This window comes from Ostrea edulis, chromosome 7 (genome assembly GCF_947568905.1).
Source record: "Ostrea edulis chromosome 7, xbOstEdul1.1, whole genome shotgun sequence".
Classification (NCBI taxonomy): Eukaryota; Metazoa; Mollusca; class Bivalvia; order Ostreida; family Ostreidae; genus Ostrea; species Ostrea edulis.
The window spans coordinates 31,684,986-31,707,714 of NC_079170.1; the positions used below are offsets into that span (position 1 = coordinate 31,684,986).

General features: G+C 37.2%; 1 protein-coding gene across 12 annotated transcripts in view; it reads left to right on the forward strand.

Moving 5' to 3' along the window:
- LOC125676249 (uncharacterized) overlaps positions 1 to 22,729 on the forward strand; it is a 126,630-nt gene that overhangs the window by 79,540 nt on the left and 24,361 nt on the right. For all 12 annotated transcript variants that reach the window (XM_056143944.1, XM_056143951.1, XM_056143943.1 and 9 more), the window contains 2 exons: positions 6,636 to 6,665; positions 7,006 to 7,035. In XM_056143944.1, the coding sequence (XP_055999919.1) occupies positions 6,636 to 6,665; positions 7,006 to 7,035 (60 nt within the window). The remainder of the gene's footprint in view (positions 1 to 6,635; positions 6,666 to 7,005; positions 7,036 to 22,729) is intronic.

A 22,729-nucleotide genomic window follows, 5' to 3' on the forward strand; every position in this document is an offset into this window, starting at 1 on the left:
ATCACTTAGGATGTTATTTAACACAAACACTATATACCAAGTCCCCCCTCACCCCCCCCCCCCCCCCCAGAGCAGAACCTTTACGCCAGGGATCATGAAATTTACAATTGAGGTAGAGGTCCTCCTGCTCTACATCACTATGCATTTAGTTCTTTTGCAGTTTTGAAATTTACAATTTATGTCTCACTTGTCCCAAATATACTCAATACCAAAGAGCTGTGTACGTTTTTTATCATAAATAGGTCCTGTAAAATACGTCAAATATGAAGAATTATTATCAATGCAAATCATTGATAAATATCAAGTTGATGATCCCTAGTGTTTATATGCATAAACATATCGGCAGATCTAGGTCTCTTGTAATATTGAGTACTATTCAAACCTATTTGGAATCCGGAAAATGAACGATTTTCTTCACCTTTTCTACCTTTAGGAGAAAATTCTGTTACAGGGTTTTGATTGCGAATTAGTAATGATGCCCAACTCCTGTTGAGGTTCTGAACAAGGCATTTATTCAGCAAAGTATATATTTAAGGTTGTTGAAAAGTTGCTTGAAAAGAAAGCCCTGTAACAATTGTATAACAATAATCAAACATCTATATAAAATACAACTTTTGTTAATTCCCAATATTGACGCTTGCCTGTGGATTAAATCGTTACTGTATAGTTATGCTTATCATAATACAAACATTACAGTTATTACTTTAATATAAATTATCGTGTCTTAATTTCTATTAATGTGTACAAATGAAATGTTCCTGTCGCTGATAAAATCATAAATATGCAATAATAATGCCAATACAAAGTTACAGTGGTTAATCCAACACTTTAATACACATAATCTAAAAATAGTATTGAACATTGTTTACATTGACAACGTACTTATTTACTGGATACTGTTAGTGATTGTTATCACATCAGTGCCGCTATGGTATCCCTCCATGTCAAATGGTCTTTGGCTATATTTTCGGCCTCCTGATCTGTTAGGCCCGCAGTTATAAAGTTTCTTGCCAGCGTGTCTCGCCATCTCTGCCGTTGTCATCCTTGTTTTCGTCTGCCTCCGACCGATGTAGGGTCCCATTCGTACATTCGCTTAGGGAATCTTTTGTCCCCCATCCTCGACATGTGACCAAACCATCTCGGCCGATTCCTCATGAGTAGTGTTGAGGCATATGGTTGATCTGTGAGCTTTCGAATGTCACTGTTGCGCCTTCGTTCCCACCATTTGGTCTTCAGAATAATTCTAAGGCAACGTACAGTACGGACCAAACATATTTGTATGTATTTGATAGATTTCAAATGAGTCGTTCCAAGCAAAACAGTTTTTAAACATCATAGTGTAAAATATGTCGTCATTTTTGCATACTTGTTAAGAAAGACGTCATGATTACCAATGACAAGTAACTGTCATATTTGACAGAATGTTCAAGCCACAGGCACTCGACGTTTTAAATATATATGATAAAAAATGGCTTCCTGTAAACCTAATACAGTGATCCCCCGCTATATTGCCCCCGTTATAATGAGATCCCTGCATATCGCCAAAAAAATTCAAAGTCCCATTCTCTTCGCTATGAAAAACCTCGTTATAAAGCCATCCCCCGCATACCGCCACCTGCCAACGTATTTACAGGTACGATTTGGTCGATTACCGTTCTAACCACGCCCGCGAATTATCGCAAATCAACGACAGAAAATTTTCAGTAAGCGGGCTTAAGCAATTATCTGCCGTTAGTCCTCCAGGTATCAAAGTTTGAGGCAGATAATAAGTTACGTAAATTATAATCATCTGAGTTCAAATATGGAGTATTGTTTTTGAAATCTGAGTATTGCGAACATACCGAAAACTAAGCGTGTGGGATATCAAAACAAAAACTGGAAATCATTAAATACCTCTGCCATTACAGGTAATTGCCGACCACTGGACGCCGGGATTATCCAAGCATTCAAAGCACAATGATGTAGTACATAAAATTTGTTTGATTTCTTATGACAGCTGTACACATACCCCCTCCCCCGATATAATGCCAAAATTATCGAGGTACAAATGTTGGGGTTATAACTGGGGGTCACTGTATTCACTAGGTATATCACACTGCCGTCTTGGGTTTTCTTTTTTACCAGCTGCACCGTTTGAAAATTTCGTCGAAAACTATGTTATACTGTGACAATTAGACCCCTACCCTTTAGAAGCAACTCTTTAAGGTCGTACCTCTCGCATACTCGTGATGAACTGGAAATAAAGTCCATTTTTTGGCAAGAATCAAACGTCAAACACCGTCTACTACTTCTCAAATGCGAACAATCGCTAAGTGGTGGAGGGAAGTTGATGTTATCATGGATAACAAACCTTTGGCTCCACCATGTGGTCAGAACCCCTACCTCAGAGATCATGAAAATTACGATTTTGGTAGAAGCCTTCCTGCTCTACATCACCATGTATGTATATCTACACATATGTAGTTGTACAGAAGATTTTTGAAAATTGGTCGATTTGGGGCAGTTTGTTCCCCACACCTTAAGCCTCACGGGTGCAGAAGTCATGTAATTTATGTTTCCATATTCCCAAAGATTCATCATATTCAATTTGAAAGGAATTGGAATGGTAGTAGTCAAGAAGAAGTTTAAAATGTTTTATTGTTCAATCTAATATGTTTTATTGTTCAATCTAATCTGCTGGTGGACTGTTAGTCCCCGAGGGTCTCTACAGCCTAGTAGCTAAGTACTTCGTTACTAGCTTGAAAATACGGATGTATATTTAATTGCTGTTATAAAATTTAGAAATTCATTTCAAAATTAAGGATTATCTCCCTCATGCATAGCTCTTATCCTTTGACGAATTTGGCTCCACTTGTTTGGCACGCTGTTTTTGGCTATATTTAGATCTAAAACTTCATAGTTGTTTCGGATTTCAAACATTTCGGTTGAGCATCACTGAAGAGACATTATTTGTCGAAATGCGCATCTGGTGCATCAAAATTGGTACCGTATAAGTTTTACATGTAACCATTTGGTCCTGCCCTGATACAAAACCCCCTACTTTAGGGATTATCAAATTTACAATTTTGGTAAACGACTTCCTGTTCGCTCTAAATATTTATCTAGTTTCAAATTTAGTATCAATAGCACTAAAGAAGATGTTATTTAAGTGTTTACACATAAACTCTATATACCGAGTTTCGCCCCACCCGAGGGTCAGAACCTCCATCTTGGGAATGAAAAAATAATACTGTTTTGGTAGAGACCTTCCTGTTCTACAACACTATGCATTTTTTTTTTTTTACACATATGTGGTTGTAGAGAAGGAGATATTTGCAAATTGATACATTTTGGGCAGGTTTTGCCCTATCCCTAAAGCCCAGAGATGCAGGAGTTCACAAATTTACAAATTATGCCCCCTCCCCTTTGACCCAAAAATGATTTATATCAAATTTAAAAGGAATTGAAATGGTAGTTATCAAGGAGTTAAAATGCTCCATTCACACATTTAATAACTGGCCATTTTGGCCCCACCTTGACACCAAAGCCCTTACCCCAGGGATTATCAGATTTACAATTTTGGTAAGGGACTACCTGCTCTTTTCAAATAGCAATTTAATTTTAAATTATTATCAATAGTCCTAAAGAGGATGTTATTTAAAAGTTTTGTACATAAACTCTATATACCAAGTTTTCCCCCGCCCTTGGGTCAGAACTTCTACCTTGGGGATTATGAAAGTTATAATTGTGGTAAAGGGCTTCCTGTTCTACATCACTATGGGGATTTAGTTTTGATAAATTTAGAAAAGAATTAGAATGGTGGTTATCAAGAAGGTGTTAAAATGTTCAATTGGGACAGACAATACACGCGACAACGGACGCAGTCCAAATGAAATAGGTCATTTTAATGACTCAAATTACCTAAGATCTTCTCTTCTTCCACACATGTGATCCCATGGGGATCCGGGTAAGAATAGGTCCCCGGTACCCCATGCCTGTCGTAAGAGGCGACTAAATGGGTCGGTCATTCGGGGGAGATCGCAAAAACCGAGGTCCCGTGTCACAGTAGATGTCACACGATAAAGCTCCTTCCTTGCCCAGAGATCGTAAGATCCGAGAATAGGTCTAAATCTTGCAGCCCTTCACCAGTAATTGTGACTTCTCCATATAAGTTTAAGATCCTCGAGAGGGACGTTTAACAATGTTCAATGAATTAATACATCCACACACGAGAGAAAACCCTACTGCATGCTTATGATGATCATGAAGTCCTTTAGTCCTTTAACCAACATTTTGAAAATAATGGCTCCTTGGCCAGATGTTAATTATCAAGGGTGAGGCAAATATGGTCATATATATAATAATAATCTACCATTACACAAATAATCCAACATTAAGTACCCCTTTTCGTAGACAACAAGAAGACCACTGGTTCAGTACCCAAGGCACTGCATTTCCATATGGATAAATGATGTCACGTTTGATTCACGTTTACCTTACATCGACAGACAATTAGGTTCACATCATATTCGTACAAAACTTTACTCTGTACCATTCAAAGTTTTACGTATGTTACTTGAAGAAGCCACAACTAGTCTATACTTGGATTTTTCAACACCTGAATATAGACTGAACTCTAACATTATGGATGTTGACAATCACATGTTCTTTAAACCAGCACGGGTCGTGGATACTATGCCTTACGAATCATGGCGCCAGTTCCTTAAGCTCAAATTTACAAACAAACGAATATATGCCGTCAACATAAACAACACTCCTGGTCATAAAAGGGTTCAATCGTGTATTCCAACTTATTTCAAGTTCAAGTCTACACCCTGTATTTCCTACACCTATACTTCTACTATTGCTTCCAAACTTTGTAAGTATAAACTAACCTTGCAGTGCCTAGATATAGACCATCCTATACTTAATCCACAAACGTGTTTTGTTCATCATCTTCTTTTAACTATAGTCCAGCTGGACATGTCATTGCTGGTGATGTTGATATAGTTGAAAATGAGGACCTCAAATCACTTATTCTAAAGGGTCCTAAATACAGAGAACCTCGGTCTTTCAATTGGCGACAGAATTTCATTTCTACAATGGATTATGTCGAAGATGATCCCAGACGATGGGCTTACAATGAAAAAAACTTAATACATTGTCAGAATGGGGTAAATGCATAATAGGGATATTAAAATCCCGCACCATACATATTAAAACAAAAGTACGTACCATCTATCATTCTGTGCTTAGTAAAGCAGAAGTGATAAAAGAATTAAACATGTAACATGAGGGATATGTTTTGGTTCCAGCTGTCAACTGTATTTTTAACGATTTGGCAATACTTCCATATTTGGTAATCATATTTATAACTGTTCGTTATCTTCACATTTCATAGTAAAGATATGTTCAACCGAGAAAAGATTATTTCAGACATGTGTGAGAAAAACTAAATACACGATTGTGATATCCATGAAAATATCAACCTAAATTTTGGAATGAATGGCTCCTGACCTAGGGATTTAGGCTCTCCAGAGAAAGTGTATTAAATTGTAGGAAATGATAGTAAAAATATCTTCAATCGTAGAAAATCCTCCATACTTTCAGACACGTATGCATGAGGAAGAATTAAAAGAAATGTGAAGGTAACCACAATGATCAATCGAATAACTTATATAAGCAATACAAAATAGAGAGATGGGGAAACACGGACTCTTGGATATACCAAAGGTGGGAACAGGTGCATAGGAGGAGTAAACATCTCCTATGGACCGGTCACACTCGCCATGGGCCCAATATCTTGATCAGGTAAACGGAGTCTTCCGTAGTCAAGTTTAGTGTGTCTAGAACGACTTAACAATCGGTATGAAGAAGGCAGACAGCATATTACCCAATGATAGATTGTACTGGTAAACTAGATAATTATAACAATTAAATTTGGAAAATGCTTACTTTAAACGAGACTATTGAAACCCTTGTACCATTAACTAGTTTGTTAGTAGCCTGCGTCGATTTGAAAACTGATCATACGTAGAACAAGGTCTTGCATATCGTTTCATTTGAGAGATATAGACACCATATGCAGGTGATGATGTAATATTGCTACATAAATATGGGAAATTGACGATGGAGAAGCTGAAATTATCCCGCTTATCATAGTTTGTCGTTTATATAAATTTTCAATCAGATATGCAAGTTAGCAGAAGTGGACTACTCTGTGGTGTCTTTTATCTCGAGTTCAGAGGGATACATCGAATGGACATATGAATGAAAATTATTATCGTTAATAGATAAAACGTGGTATATACATGCGTGCATCTAAATGTCCCAATGAAGGCCACATCCAGATATCTTGGGTTTTTTTCCTCACTTACAAGCTTTTGAATAAATTATGTTTCTTCAGAATATAGATTATCTAAATGAATATTCTAATTTTGTGTTAATCCATGAAGATGAAATTAGCCCATAAAACAAACCTGTCAATAGTATTTCTGGTAATGATGAGAGATCATACGAAGCATAGGGGATTTGAATGTTCTCTTCTCATATTGTATTTTCTTATGTACAATACTTATTGTTTCACTTGTTTCCCGATTTTCTACATGTATTTATACTGTAACATTAAAAATCCTATTAATGTTTTATGTTCACAGCTAGATTTGTCTCGCCGGAAAGAAACCAAGGTATGTAGAAAAATGAAATGAACAGCCTTATTTATCATACTGATATTTCAAGCTTTCCCTTTCCAATTTCCGTTTTACTCCACATTATTTAATGAAATATAGAACTCATCCAACTAAAACATGAAATTCAAAGGAACAGAGCGTTCTATATATACGTGTAAAACATTGATATGACGTCACCATTGTTCTTTTTATGCTTTCATTGCTTGAAATGCTAGGGACAATCCAAAGAGTTACCTGTAAACGTCGACTAACTTATAGAATATATCTGTTATTAAAAACAATGGACTTTTTTTCGACGGCAACACTTATAATTCGTTTTTTTTTTTAATGTTCACAGCTAGATTTGTCTCGCTAGAAAGAAACCAAGGTATGTAGAAAAGCGAAATGTACTGCATTACTGACCATATTAATATGTCAAGCTTTCTCTCTCACATTTCCGTTTTAGTCCAAATTATTTGATGAAATATAGAACTCATCCGAATAAAACATGAAAATCAAAGAAACAGAGCACTCTATATATACATCTGAATGGTATATTTTCCATAGGATATTGATCATTATCAGCACTTGTTCATTTTATAGCCATAATTGTGAAAATATAGCAAACGTGCAGGAGTTTCTTCAACAGTCTCGTTTAAAGTCAGCATTTTGCAAATTCTATTGTCGTTATACCGATCTATTTTGCCGATGCTGTCTGACTTGTTTCATACCGATCGTGAGGCCCTTCTTGGCACACTGATTTTGAGTGCGGGTAACTCCGTTTGCCTGTTCAAGATATAAGACTCACGGCGAGTGTGATTGGTCTACAGTGGAAGCTTACTCCTCCTAGGAACCTGATCCCACCTCTGGTATATACAGGGATTCGTGTTTGCCCAACTCTCTGCTTTGTATTGCTTATGGGAGTTATGAGATTGATCACTGTTCGTTATCTTCACCTTTCCTTCGCTAAAAAAAATCAAACTTGGTTGTTAAATGTATGAAGTATGAAAATCAGTTGTATGACATATTGATTACGTTGCACAAACATTAGTTAGTCCACCTGACATTTTATGTTTAGTAAATGGAAAGATAACTTCCTCTTAAACTTAGCTAACTTTTAAGCAAACGTTTTTATTACTTTAGTTGAAGGCCTCAGAGTGTATTGAAAGTACTACTTTCGTATGCTAAAAGTGGATTGAGAATGGAATCTGAAAAGGCATTCTTAATTTTACAATTATATCAAGTGCATAATGATAACCCCTGCAAACTAGATGTGTTTGTGAAACACAAATGCCCCCGATAATGGCCAATTCCGAAGATGGCCAAGGTCACAATAACAAATATCTTGATACTAGTAGAAAGATCTTGTCACAAGAAATGCTTTAGTGCAATATTAAAGCTCTAATATTTGCCATTTAGAAGTTATGCCTAATGTCAATTTTTTTAAAAGTAGGTCAAATGTCAAGGTCAAAAGGTTTAGTACCAACGGAAAGGTTTTGTCAGAAGCAATGCTCATATGAAATATCAAAGCTCTATCACTTACTGTTCAAAAGTTATTAGCAAGGTTAAAGTTTTTAAAAAGTAGGTCAAAGTCCAAGGTCAAGGTCACGGGATCAAAAATGTTGATACCCACGGAAAGGTCTTGTCAGAAGGAATACCCATGTGGAATATCAAAGCTCTAGCACTTGCTGTTCAAAAGTTATTAGTAAGGTTAAAGTTTCAGACAGAATGATGGAATTACAGAATGACAGACAGGACAAAAACAATATGCCCCCGATCTTCGATCTCGGAGGCATAAAAAGTCATCACCATTTCTCTGGTTAATGTCCTTCCATTTATGTTTGTCTCTAATCCAAAGCTTTATATTGATGTTATAACAATAACAGTCGATATTTGGCAGAGTTTTTGCTAATGTACTGGACATATCTAATTACCCTAATTCAAGTCTATAAGTTCAATGGTGAAAATATGTAACATACATCCGTATTGACCACAAATTCTTAGTGCAGGAATATACCGTCAAAACGTTCAAGAAAGGTTTGACTGATACACTCTGTAATATTTGCTGTGCTCAGGTCACTATTAAGCTCACTGCACTCACGTAATAAGATAGTAAACACAGAGACCTAAGATCGAAAATAATAGGGGCACTTACCTTAGCTCAATACCATGAAAAATTGTGATAGAGCACATCCATATACAATAATGTCTTTGAGATATTAAAAATATCAAGTCGGAAGCAAGACAAAACACCCTGGAACCTTATTTCTAAATCTTATGATGTACCTACCCCTGGTCTAGAGTATCATATCCCGGGGTTAACAAAATAATGTCGAGTCTTAGATTCCCCGTGTTTTAACTAATACTCTTTTCCTTTATTTGTGTTTGCCCTTGATTTTTCAAATTAAAGATCATGGTTCGAGTCATACTTCAATCTTGGCCACGTCAAACTACTACTCGCCCCTTCACTAAATGCTTAGAATTGAAAAGTAAAATTGTCATTCATTCAGATATGACCTTGAAACCGAGGTCATGTGTCAACGGAAGGGGATTGGTACGGTACAATCTTTTAGTACTTCTTGCTTGTTGTATGGTGCAACTATACAGGACGACCCTTAGGATGAGATTGCAAAAACCAAGGCCCCGTGTCACAGCAAGTGTGGCAGGATAAAGATCCTTCTTTGCTCAAAGGTCGTAAACACCGAGCATTAGTCTAGATTTATTGGGATGGTCCTTCGGATGAGATCACAAAAACCGAGGCCTCTTGTCAAAGCAGTTGTATCACGATAAAGACCACGTCCTGCCCTGCTCAATGGCTGTCAGCGACGATCGTAGGCCTAAATTCCAAAGCTCTTCACGGGCAATGTTGACACCTCAAACTGAGGGATAAATTATCTTGAGGGACTTGCAACGAGAGACAATAAATCCGTCCTCTGATGACAGAGTGTAAATAGTTACTTGAAATTTGTCGAAACCACCTAAAGTCTCGGGTGATGTATCCCTACCGTCCCATAGTAGACAATAACAGTCCTAGAGTTCTTCTACCAGGGTTCCTTTTGTCCTTCCATTCAACCATTAGAGCAAGAGAGGCTATCCTTAAACGTTTGTTTGTGTCGAAGAAACTCTAAGAGTTCATGCATACTAACTTAGGTCCTAAGTTACAATGGTGAAATGTTTTGATTGCGTGAGATTCTTCAGATCTTATAAAAGGAGCATATGTTTCATTATGAAATATTGTATTCTGGTTTGAAGTCTGCATTTTATAAATTCTATTGTCGTTATAAAGATGTTCATTTCGAGTAAGTTAACTTCCTGGACATGATCATTTTAATAGAATCATAAACATGAAGATAAGTAACAGTGATCAATCTCGTGAATTTGATTCTTAAACCTTGATATACAATGTGATGATCGTCCACTTCTGCTTCATACTTAGATACTTTATTGAAAGTAGACATTAACGGCAAACTGACAACTCACATGTATGACAAACGGGATTATTTCAGCTTCTCCATCGTCAACTTCCCATATTTATGTAGCAATATTCCATTATCACCTGCATATGGTGTTTATATATCTCAACTGATTCGATATGCAAAAGCTTGTTCTGCGGATAGTCAGTTTTTAAACCGAGGTAAGCTACTGACAAACAAGTTGATGGTACAGGTGTTTCAACAGTCTCGATTGAAGTCAGCATTTCGCAAATTCTATGGTCGTTATAACGATCTAGTTCGTCAATACAACCTATCATTGGGTCAAATGCTGTCTGACGTATTTCATACCGATTGTTAAGTCGTTCTTGGCACACTAATTTTGACTGCGGAAAACACCGTTTACGGGCTCACCGGGCTCACGGTGAGTGTGACCGGTCAACAGGGGATGCTTACTCCTCCTAGGCACCTGATCCCACCTCTGGTGTGTCCATGGGTCCGTGTTTGCCCACCTATCTATTTTGTATTGCTTATAGGAGGTATGAGACTGATCACTGTTCATTATATTCACCTTGCATCACATCCGTTTATCTTTATTAAATACACCCAATCATTTGCATTTTAGAATTGTTTTAGATCGTAGTACTTTAATGATCTAATATATTGGTCCAAGGTATATTACTTTCAAAACTCTGACAATGAAATGTGTAGTGAATATCATTTGTTTCCATCCTTTCATTACAAATCAATAAAAATAATGCAAATTGGTCATACATATGAAATTCCTGAATATTTTCTAAATTTGTGAAATGAAGTAAGTATCTTTCCCTTTAAGATGGGTTTCAAATTAAATATTCTTTTCCATGAGATCTTTAAGTCCTTACTGAAATCCAAACCCGCTCAGTTTTCCCAAATAAGAAAGTAAAGTATGCCCTTCGAGGTATACAACATCCTCACGATGCGAAGACATGGCCCCTCCTCCCTTGGCTCTGGAAATATCAAGACCAAATCTAGGAAACTTTATTGACGGGTTTTTTGGTCTTCTTTAACTGCCCCCTACCTACTACGAGCCGTTGTCCCTTGAGACGGATTAACCAACCGACACTCACTAAATGATATAAGGTCATCATAAATCAGTACTACGACACTCCGTGACGGAATATCATAAAAGCTGGTAGCTCCTTCTTATACAAAGGTTTGTGGTTGAGAGGGAAAAATCTCGCCCCATCAGACGTCGGAATTCCGACCGTGCAACACACAAATTGAGACGGACCATAGATATATCGACGACGTTTTATCTATTAACAATAATAATTTTCATTCATATGTCGATTCGATATATCCCAACTCAAAATAAAAGACACCCACAGAGTCGTCCACTTCTGCTTAATACTTACACATTTTTTGAGAGTAGATATTAATGGTAAACTAACAACTCAATTGTATGCCAAACGGGATTTATGTAGCAACATTACATCATCACCAACATATGGTGTTTATAGCTCTCAAACGATTCGATATGCAAGAGATTGTTCTACGTATGATCATATTTCAAATCGAGTCAGGCTACTAACAAACTAGTTGATGGTACAGGGGTTTCAACTTCTCGAAGAAGCATTTTGCAAACTATATGGTCGTTAAAAATAGTTTGCCAATACAATTTATCGTTGGGTCAAATGTTGTCTGTCTTCTTTCATACCGATTGTTAGGTCGTTCTATGCACATTGATTTTAAATACGGATGACTTCGTTTATCTGATCAAGATATAGGGTTCACGGTGAGTGTGACCGATAGACAGGGGATGCTAACTCCTCCTAGGCACCCAATTCCACCTCTGGTGTGTCCAGGGATCCGTGTTTGCCCAACTCTCTATTTTGTATTGCTTATAGGAGTTACGAGATTGATCGTTGTCGTTATTTTCTCTTTCATTCAATTTATAGGAGTTATGAGTTTGTTCACTGTTTGTGAGCTTCACCTTTCACCAACCCCAACCCCGAGACCCCCCCCCCCCCCACACACACACAAACAGAGAGAGAGAGAGAGAGAGAGAGAGAGAGAGAGAGAGAGAGAGAGAGAGACTACCATTTGACAAATGTACTGCTTCACATCCGTCGGGCACCCCGCAGACAGAATTTCCACGAGTACAATAACCACTGCATCTTTTACCATGCTTGGGATATCCAAAATGATAACACAATGTCCCATGACAACGGCCTCCTTCATCACCATCCCCACATGATCCTTGTCAAAGCAGTAGGGGGTATTGCTACGTTAGTGTATATGTAAAACATTTATCGGAAGTTTCAAGACATTTATTTCTTACAGACATCTTCAAAAATTATATATTTTCTTCGGTTAATTTATATCCGAGACTAATCACATTTACGATTAATACAAAATTAATTTCTATACATACAGCCAAGGTATATAACAGTGTATTCACATGACATAATGCAGTACCTAAGCAGTTGCTATCAGGAAAATAAAAACGCTCTTTCTATACATATAGTAATTACACGGTTGCTAATAGCGTAGGAGATTGAATTTGAGCGGGCGAGTTTGAGAGATTTGAACATGAAGTTTTCAGGTTCAAACAAAACATGCAGGCAACAATCACCACAATGAAAACCGAACACTAATCCGTTTTAGTTTTAAAATCCTCCATTCTTTCTGAATTTTCAATTCTGTTGACTGCGTTACATATATGTAATTATGCGTTATTAAGACCACACCCTTTTTGCAAAACGTACATGTATTATTAATGAACGACTACTCCATCTCTCCAACTTAATTTACCCCCTGTTTTTTAAAGTACTTCGTACATTAATCAACGAAACTAGTCCGCCTTCCGTATGTGTGAATTCATGTAACGCTGTAATGCGGAATTGTACCTACTGCTAGATGATAACATTAGGCTTTAGCGAAAAGGTCATTCACAGGATTTATGGCCGATAAGTCGTCAAAGTGCATTAAGGGAAAAGAGTACCAATTCATTTCCCATAGACCTCAATACTAAGCGTTGCCCCTCTCACTAATTAACTATATTAATTTTAAACAAATGACCGCAAACATTTCAAAGTTCATTCCAATTGCTGATAAAAAAACGACAAAAATTATATCGGGTTTCGTTACTTTTATAGGCCATATTGCAATCTTTTTACAACATATAGCAATCTACAGTAAATTACACCCTTGATTTTAAGCACACCCCTACTCTCCTCAGTCATTTCCCGATTTTGTGCGATAATTTTTCATCCTGACAATTAATCTGAACCTCTATACTATTTCTTTCGATTCCATATAATTTCACTCTTGATATTGACCAATCACACAACACCTAGACAATTATACATCCGCTCAATCTTGAGTAAACTGCGTCCGGGTTACGGACGCGGGGGTTTGGTACTCTCATTCCATTAAAGGACACATCTCGTGTTTTCAAAGTATACAAAATTACATGCATTTTGTCTTCCTTATGCTTGTAGTAATTAATTCTGATAGTTCGTTCGCCGAAATATTTCGATGATTAACCACAATAAGCCCCGATTTCAAAAAAGTCTAGTTAATTTGTTAGGTAGTCACATGGATCAGTGACTTCACATGCGCTCTTCTTCGATCAACTGATTGTGAGGGGCCTAGTTCGATCATTAACCATAGTAGTTGTCTAGTTGACTTCCGAAACTTCATTTTGCATGCCTAGCTTGCTTCCAGGCCTTCAGTGCGCATGTCTAGTTACTAAGGTTCAACCATTCTGGCCTAGTTCGATTATCAAGTATTTTACTAGAGTTGAACCAAAGTACGATCGAACTGTCTTTGGTCGAAACCGGAAGGGGTGTCACTGCGCATGTCTGGTTTACCATACAACAACCTATGTTTGCAGAGTGGTTGAACTTTAGTAACCAGACAAGCGCACTGATGGCCCGGAAACAAGCTATGCATGCGCAATGAAGTTTCGGAAGTCAAAACAACTAGTAGTTACTATAGTTGATGATCGAAGTAGGCCAAAGTAGTGTGAGATATTATCAAAACTCAGCTTTTATGGGCCTAATTTATTCACCATGGACAACATTTAAAGCGATGTTGACAAATTTCCCGAGCTTTATGTTTTCACCACCAGTGCATACACATGGTGATGTAAATACTCAAAATATGGCGAGGAAAGCGAGTATGAAATTGGCGAGTAAAAATGTTTATATTGGTCGCTGTCTCTACACTATTTGATAATGTTTTTCATTTATACATCTGTAATTGCCGCTGAAACACACACACAAATCAATAAAACTAATCAAATTTGAAGTGGAAATCACAATATTTCATTTTAATATTTTATTGCAATAGAGCAATCTTATCATTTTTGAATTGTGATCTGCACGTCGTTAGGAAGTGGGAGCACGGCGTCGTATTGACGCACTCAAATTATTACAAATTCAATGAGAAATAATTTCATAATTCATTTTAAAGTTTGGAAATACAATATTCTATTATTTATAATTAAAAGTTCAATTATGTTGTATCTTTAAAGTTTTGTAAATCTACCAGTTGGTAGAAACCGGTAGCAAAGCTATGTTGTTACAAGGTGAAGGTCAGTTGATCCGAGTGTGTATTGAATTTGAAGATCAGAACAGAATTATGTATATATGCTGTAGGTCTAGCAGTGCTTTGCTACGATGTATCCATTTTCTCGCAGTTCATGTTGGTCTCTGTCCAAGCAGTGTTTGAAAAGGTGACTGGGTGTTTTTTTAAGGTAAACTTGTTGCTCCAACAAACAATTTTACCCATGTTTTTTTATACCTCCCTTCGAAAATTGAAAAACACTTAGTCTAAATTCTCTCTACCAACAACTACTACACCCTTACATTGCACAAAACACCTAAATGCAATCTTATTTGCATGCCGTTAACGTGATAATTGGGGTTTTTTTGTCAATTAAGTCTAATCTGTTTATGAAATGGCTAATAGATGTTTTCAAACCTGACGACGCATATGACGTCACATATAATGGCGCGTAAAATAGCGAAAGTAAAGATGCATATCGCAATATTTGAATTTCATGGCTTTCAAACTCAAAAACTTCGCAAAATATTTCATAAATACACATGTAAAGTAGTTTTAGGCGTGTAAATGATTAATTTTGCTGAAAAAATGAAAAGGTTTAGAGGCATGCGTTGTGTTCCTTAAGACTTACACACCGCACTGCCTCCGTGTGATAGCAGCCATGAGGTGATGTCGGTTTCCAAGTTTGTGTCGGAGCATCGAAGCGAGGCGTCGTTGAAAACCTTTTACAGAAATTTATCGAGTCAACAGAAGCGTTCAGTGAGCTCATGTTTTTGTCAACAATTACAAATCGAAATTAAAATCGTCTCTTTCCTTCGTGTACTTCCACATTTTCTGCGATGTCAGTTCTTTCCGGAGATTCATTTGAGGTGCGTCCTCTGTCCTGTCTATAAATGATTTGCCTATCCTTACGACTGCCGTCCTGTTCTTAATGTTCCTCTACCTCAATCTTCTGTTAACTCTATAATGTCCACAGAATATCTTTCAAAGTCGGTCTTCAACATCTCCGTCTTCAACTTTCAAAAGTGAAAGCGCCTCACAACTGCTAACGTTACGCACCCCCACCCCGCCCAGTAAGTTGTTTTTGTTCATTTTTTTCCAAAATTAGACATAAGGAAGAATTTTCCATTATATACTCCCGATTTAATGTATATGTATTTGTTGATATTCTTGCTTTTTAACGTCTTAATAATTAAAACAGTTCTTCATTTGATGGAACTTTGTTTTGTGTTTTCTTCAATTTGAACGATTGGTATAGCGTTATGTAGGTCAACAATGTGAAATGTATGGAAACGTGTTGTTAACATAATACAGCAATGGTTATCGATCAAAAATGTAAATATAAGAAATAATATATCATTTAAAAATATTTATCGGGATAAGAATACGGGTTGATCACGTGATTAAAATCCATAAAGCCCGAAGGGCTTTCAAATATGGAAAATTTAATCACGTACCAACCCGTATTTATATCCCGATAAATATTTCAAAATGATACCTTATTTCATAAATAAATAAGATAAATAAGTACCCGGTTTTTCTTTTAGTTCGTATTTTTGAAACGCTTTAAACGACTATTACATGGTACAGGTGTGCATGTACAATTAAAAAAACCCAACGATGACAGCAGAGTCGCGCCCAAGGGAGCAGGTTTTTGGGAGATGCAACACCCTTACACCCTTTTAAAGCTTCATCTTCTAAATGTGTGAAATACAATGTCCCCGAGAATGTTTCCTGTCAAAACACGAATGATACACGAAATCACAAGGGCGTCGGCAAAGGGGCGGCAGGGACGGCGGTCTCCGCCCCAATAATTTTGCAATAAATAAATTAATTAATTGAAAGAAATTAATAAAAAGAAAATAGAAAATTAAAAGATTTGTAACGGCGATACCATCTACTCATTGGAGCGGCAAGTATAGCGGCGATCTATAGTCAATGGAGCAACAAGTGTGAAAGCGATTGTTTACACAGACGCAAAGTGGGATGCACATGCATGTATGTATACCTGTACCTGGCCGCAGGTGGGTGTAAACAATATAAAGGATTTCAAAATCTAATTAGGGGCTTCATTGCTGTAAGTGCGGGTGTGCTACGAATTGTTCATTGGTCGATCGATGTTTGGAAGCTTTAATGATTCTAGGTTGTAAGTCATTAGAGAATTATCGAACAATATTACTATGAGCATATAAATCAAATTTCAAATGGATTCTATACCATGGCATCTATCGGCTTCTGTACTTGGTGTACAAGGCACAAGTAATTTTATCCCACTCAATGGACATTTTCAATCAAAGTTTTTTTTATTCATGACAAAAATATTCAAGAATCCTATTTAAAGCGCTAAGCATAGAGTGCTTTTTATCGCTACATTTGTACTTTCCGTATAACTGCCATCTATCGGCCGATATGTCGTCCGGACAGTATTCAATTCATTTCGACTCAATTATTTATTCATATCACCAAACATGTTGTATACATAAAGTCAACATACATAATGAACCAAAAATAACATAACTAACAAAATATGACAAAATAAACAGTCGCCTAAAATAATTTCAAAATTTAAATTATTTGCGATTACACGTCGGCCTATGTTATCACTTTGAAGCAGTAGACTACTTCTTATGGAAAGCCATAGGGGACCCCCAGGTCATGTTCTATATATTTCATTGTAAATCAATCCTCGTCGGCCAGGATATGTTATCCTGGCCAAGTCAGGATTCATAGCCCTTCATTATTAGGTCAGTGTGCTTAACATGAATATATGTGGCACTTGTTATATGGTATCTGGAATTAATGTGTGTATTTTGCTTTTTTTGTTCAGTTGTTTTTCTTTCTTTCTTGCTTGACAAATACATCAAGATATAGATTAGTTTCATTTTAATTGTATTCTAAAAATATGTCATGCACTTTTAAATCAGAACACAGTAGTGGGTTATCTATTAGATATATAGTGTTGTGAGTGATAAATTTGAAAGTTTCCAATCATTTCTAAATGCATTTGGTCAGCGTACGACGTGCGTTAACAATTGAACACTTTTAACTGCCGATAACTACCAATTCTTTTAAAATTTTCAAACACTGCCAAAACTTCACCAATTTACAAAAAAAAATTCCTTCTCTTAAAACCTCACAACTGTAACATGTAAGAATAACCAATTGCATAGTCGTGTAGAGCATGAAGGCCTTTACCAAAATTGTAAATTTGATCTTCGGAATAGATATTCTGACTCTAGGATGGGATATGTTGTAGTTTTCTTAGTAATACATGTATTTAATAAAGGCACTACAGAGCCGTTACGGTTTTACGAATGCTTTATTTACACTATGTACATGTTAATAGTAAGACAAGCAAACTCAGAATGAATATTAGAGTGCTAAGGCATGGCATTATCAAATTACAAGTATGAATGAAATATCAGCATTTTCCCAGGCTAAAACTGCAAGGCCAGCAAACACGCGCGGTCCCCAACGGAAACACCTGTCAGATTCAATAAACAGTTTATATCATTACACCTTCCCTTTGAGATTAGAATTTACGGTAAACAAATATATGCCTTAGCAAACACAATTAATTTTACAATTATTTTTTTTCTGAAATAATTTGAGGTAAGAGGTTCAAGCACATAACCTACCGTTGGAGTGTTGTCTTTACCACAACCTCTTACAAGATAATATATCAATGATTACACAGGAATACATTGAATATATAATTATATAAATCCTATATATATGAGTCTGATACACCATAAAGTTTTTTACATTACAAAGTCTGAGAATTTTTCAGGCACCTTTATTGTTCTGCCACTGCGCGTTTTCTGCACGTGCTCGATATCGTTCTGCGCATTGTCATTCACTGCAGCGTTATCGCTTTCGATCTCGGTGTTATTTCCTTCCCCAGATTTGTCAGTTTCGCTGTTTTTCATCAGATGTCTTTGATTTCTACGGTATTCAACTCCTTCGGATTCTACGACATATGATCGTGGTTCCGGACATTTCTGTACAATTACTCCTTCCTTCCATGGTTTATTTTCTGATTGAATGTTAACGTTGTCTCCCACTTTCAGATTGGGTAGTTCGCGTGCATTACGGTCATAATAAATTTTTTGTTGATTCTGCTTGTTGACAAGAGCAGTCCGAATTTTACGGGTCTTGATATGTGGTTTCAGTAATGCCTCGTGCGTCGGTAATATGGATCTCGTCCTGCGTCCGAACAGAAGTTGAGTAGGAGTTCCTACCCCGTCGATCGGTGTGTTACGTATTTCTAATAATGCGAGGTTTGGATCCGTTTGAGCTTCATTTGATTTTTTCAGGAGGTTTTTTACAGTTTGGACTGTACGCTCCGCCATGCCATTACTCTGTGGGTAATGCGGGGACGATGTTGTGTGCTTGAATCCATATTCAGTAGCAAATTTCCTGAATTCGTCACTGACGAGATTCGGTGCATTGTCGCTGATCAGTTCCTCGGGTATCCCGTGGCGAGCAAATATTGGTTTTAATTTTTTGATGATACTGGAGCTGGTTGTGCTCTGCAGTTCACATATTTCAAAGAATTTTGAAAAGTAGTCCACAACAGTAAGAAACGATTTTCTGTTTAGCTCAAACAAGTCGAGTCCAAGTTTCTGCCATGGCCTAAGTGGTACTGGATGAGGTTTTAGAGGTTGTTTGGGTTGTCTCCTTTGGTATTTATTGCACACTCTGCACTCTGCAACTTTCTTATCTATGTCCGAATTAATTCCTACCCAAAACACAACTTCTCTGGCTCGACGTTTGCATTTTTCGGCTCCCATATGTCCATAATGCAATTGATTCAGGATGTCGCTTCTGAGTTTCGAGGGTATAATTAGTCTGCGACCCTTTGTGACAATCCCGTTGTAAAGACTGAGATCCTCTCTAAAATTCCAGTATTTCTTAACGAAATAGTTGCACTCTGTAATATCATCTGGCCAGCCTTCAAGAATTACTTTTTGTAAGGCATTTATTTCTTTATCTTTTGCAGACTCTATCGCCAATTCGTTTACCTTTTCGTCCGATATCGGCAAGTAACGAACAGCAAACACTTCAAATTCATCCTTGTCACTTTGACTTGATTCTGACTCAGTCGCACGGCTTAAGGTATCCGCTATGTACAGATATTTCCCTGGTTTGTATTTGACATTCAGGTCGTACGGCTGTACTTTAATCATCATACGTTGAATGCGCGGTGGCGCCGATGACAATGTTTTCTTGAACAAACTCTCAAGGGGTTTGTGGTCAGATTCTACATGGATGTTTTGTCCATAGATGTATTGGTGAAATTTCTTGCAAGCGAACACAATTGCTAGCAGTTCCTTTTCTATCTGTGCGTAATTTCGTTCCGATTTGTTTAATGATCTAGAAGCATAGGCAACTGGCTGTCCATTTTGTAAAATGCAGGCTCCTAGTCCTGTTGATGACGCGTCTACAGAGAGTGTGATGTCTTCGTCCGGATTAAAGTACTTTAGTACTGGAGCACTGATGAGCACGGACTTCAGCTGATCAAAACTTTGTTGTTGTTTTTCATGCCAGTGCCATGCAACGGTTTTTTCAAGTAACTCCCTCAAAGGCTCTGTGATCGTGGCTTGGTTTTGAATAAATTTTCCTATGTAATTTACCATTCCCAAAAATCTCTGCAATTCTTTTACATTTGTAGGCTCTGGGAATTCACTTATGGCTTTGATTCTGTCATTACAAGTTTTTAGTCCATCTTCTCCGAAAATGTGACCCATATATTTAACTTCATTCATCTGTATTTTACACTTCTTCTTGTTCAATTTTATTTTCTCATGACGCACTGCCTTTAAAACTCTCTCGAGTCTTTCATTATGCTGTTGTACAGATTTACCCCATATAAGAATGTCATCCATTATGACATCACATCCTTCAATTTTTTCAAAGATTTGAGACATCCTTTTTTGGAATACTTCTGGCGCAGATGAAATTCCAAATGGCATTCGTTTGTAGCGATACCTCCCAAACGGAGTATTAAATGTTGTTAGCTTTGAACTTTCCTGGTCAAGTACTATACCCCAGAATCCAGAGGAGGCGTCCAAAGTACTGAATACTTTGGCCCCTGCAAGCTGATGTGTGATGTCATCTACGGTTTTCATAGGATAGTGTTCTCGTTTAATAGCTTTGTTAAGATCACGGGGATCCAGACAAATCCTCACTCTGTTTGGTTTCTCTACTATAACCAATGAGTTTACCCATTCAGAGGGCTCGTTGACTTTTTCTATGACGTTTAATGATTCCATTCTGTCCAGTTCTTCTTTTAATTTGTCGCGCATTTTGAAGGATACTTTTCTCGGTGCATGAACAACTGGTGGAACATTTTTGTCGATATGAATATGATGTTTGCCTTTCATGCATCCTATGCCCTCAAACACATCTGAGAAATCTCGAAAAATTTCTTCTGCGGTCTTAGATTCACTTACTGTTTCAATAAGTTTCAGGATGTTCATTTCCTCACATGACGCTAATCCTATAATGGGATCCACCTTTCCAGGTACAACGTAAAACTGCAGCGCAATAATATTTATTCTTGTGCTGTACTGTGCACCGAATTTTGCCATCTATCTTTAACTTGTGGCCCGTATATGATATAAGTCTTGAACTTGCTTTAGACTGCTGTAATTTCGTTATTCCCAATTTATCGCACATGTTCTTTGGAATAATGTTACACTGAGCACCTGTGTCTATTTTGAACTTTACATTTGTATTTTCTACTTTCAGTGTCGTAGTCCACTTTCTTCGGGTGTCATGTGTATCTTCTACAGTTTCTATTCCGAATTCACTGTCGGAATCTGATTCTGGGTCAACTCCATGAATTTTCTTGCTTTTTGTCTTCTTAGATCGGCACATTTTTGCGTAGTGATTCGGTTTTCCGCATTCGTGACATGTTTGTCCGTAAGCTGGGCATTTTTTCAAAGCATGTGATTTTCCACATTTTTTACAATTCTGGATATGTTTTATTTCGGTTTTATTTGTTGCTCCAAATTTCTTCCCACCTCTTTTCTGAACTGCATCGATTTTTTGTTCCGTGGATTTTGATTCCACAAATGTTTTCATTTGGTTGTCAGATGTTTCCGCCGCCCTGCAGACATCCATTGTTTTATCCAATGTGAGGTCGCATTCCCTCAGTAGTCTCCTCCTTACCGAGTCACTGGCGATTCCACAGACAATTCTGTCGCGAATTAAGGAATCATGTAAATCTCCAAATTCACACGATTTGGCTAGAATGCGTAATTCCGTCACATATGCATCTATTTTCTCACCGGGATTTTGACTCCATCTGTTAAAGATGTGTCGTTCATACGCCACATTTTTCTTCGGATTGCAGTATGCGGTAAATTTCTCAATAATTTTGGCAAGTTTTTTCTCATCCCCTGCCTCTGCCCAGGTGAATGTATTATATATTTCAAGCGCATCAGGTCCTATGATGTGCAAAAAGGTGTTGGCCTGGATTTCTTCGCCTTTTTTACCTATTTCTGACGCAGACAAATAAATTTGAAACTGCTGTTGAAAACGTCTCCAATTTTCTTTTAAATTCCCATGCAAAGTCAATGCACTCGGTGGCTGAAGTCTTTGGGCCATTGTTAATCCGATAATTAATCCAGTTTTACTTCTGACACCATGTTGTAGTTTTCTTAGTAATACATGTATTTAATAAAGGCACTACAGAGCCGTTACGGTTTTACGAATGCTTTATTTACACTATGTACATGTTAATAGTAAGACAAGCAAACTCAGAATGAATATTAGAGTGCTAAGGCATGGCATTATCAAATTACAAGTATGAATGAAATATCAGCATTTTCCCAGGCTAAAACTGCAAGGCCAGCAAACACGCGCGGTCCCCAACGGAAACACCTGTCAGATTCAATAAACAGTTTATATCATTACAGGATACATTATCTATGTGTAAATATTTCAACATCATCTTCTGCTATTGATACTAAATTCAGACTATAGATAAATATCTAGAAGGAACAGGTAGTCCTTTACCAAAATTGTAAACTCCAGGATCCCAGGGGTAGGGTTTTCATTCCCGGGTTGGGCCAATATTATTATAATGAC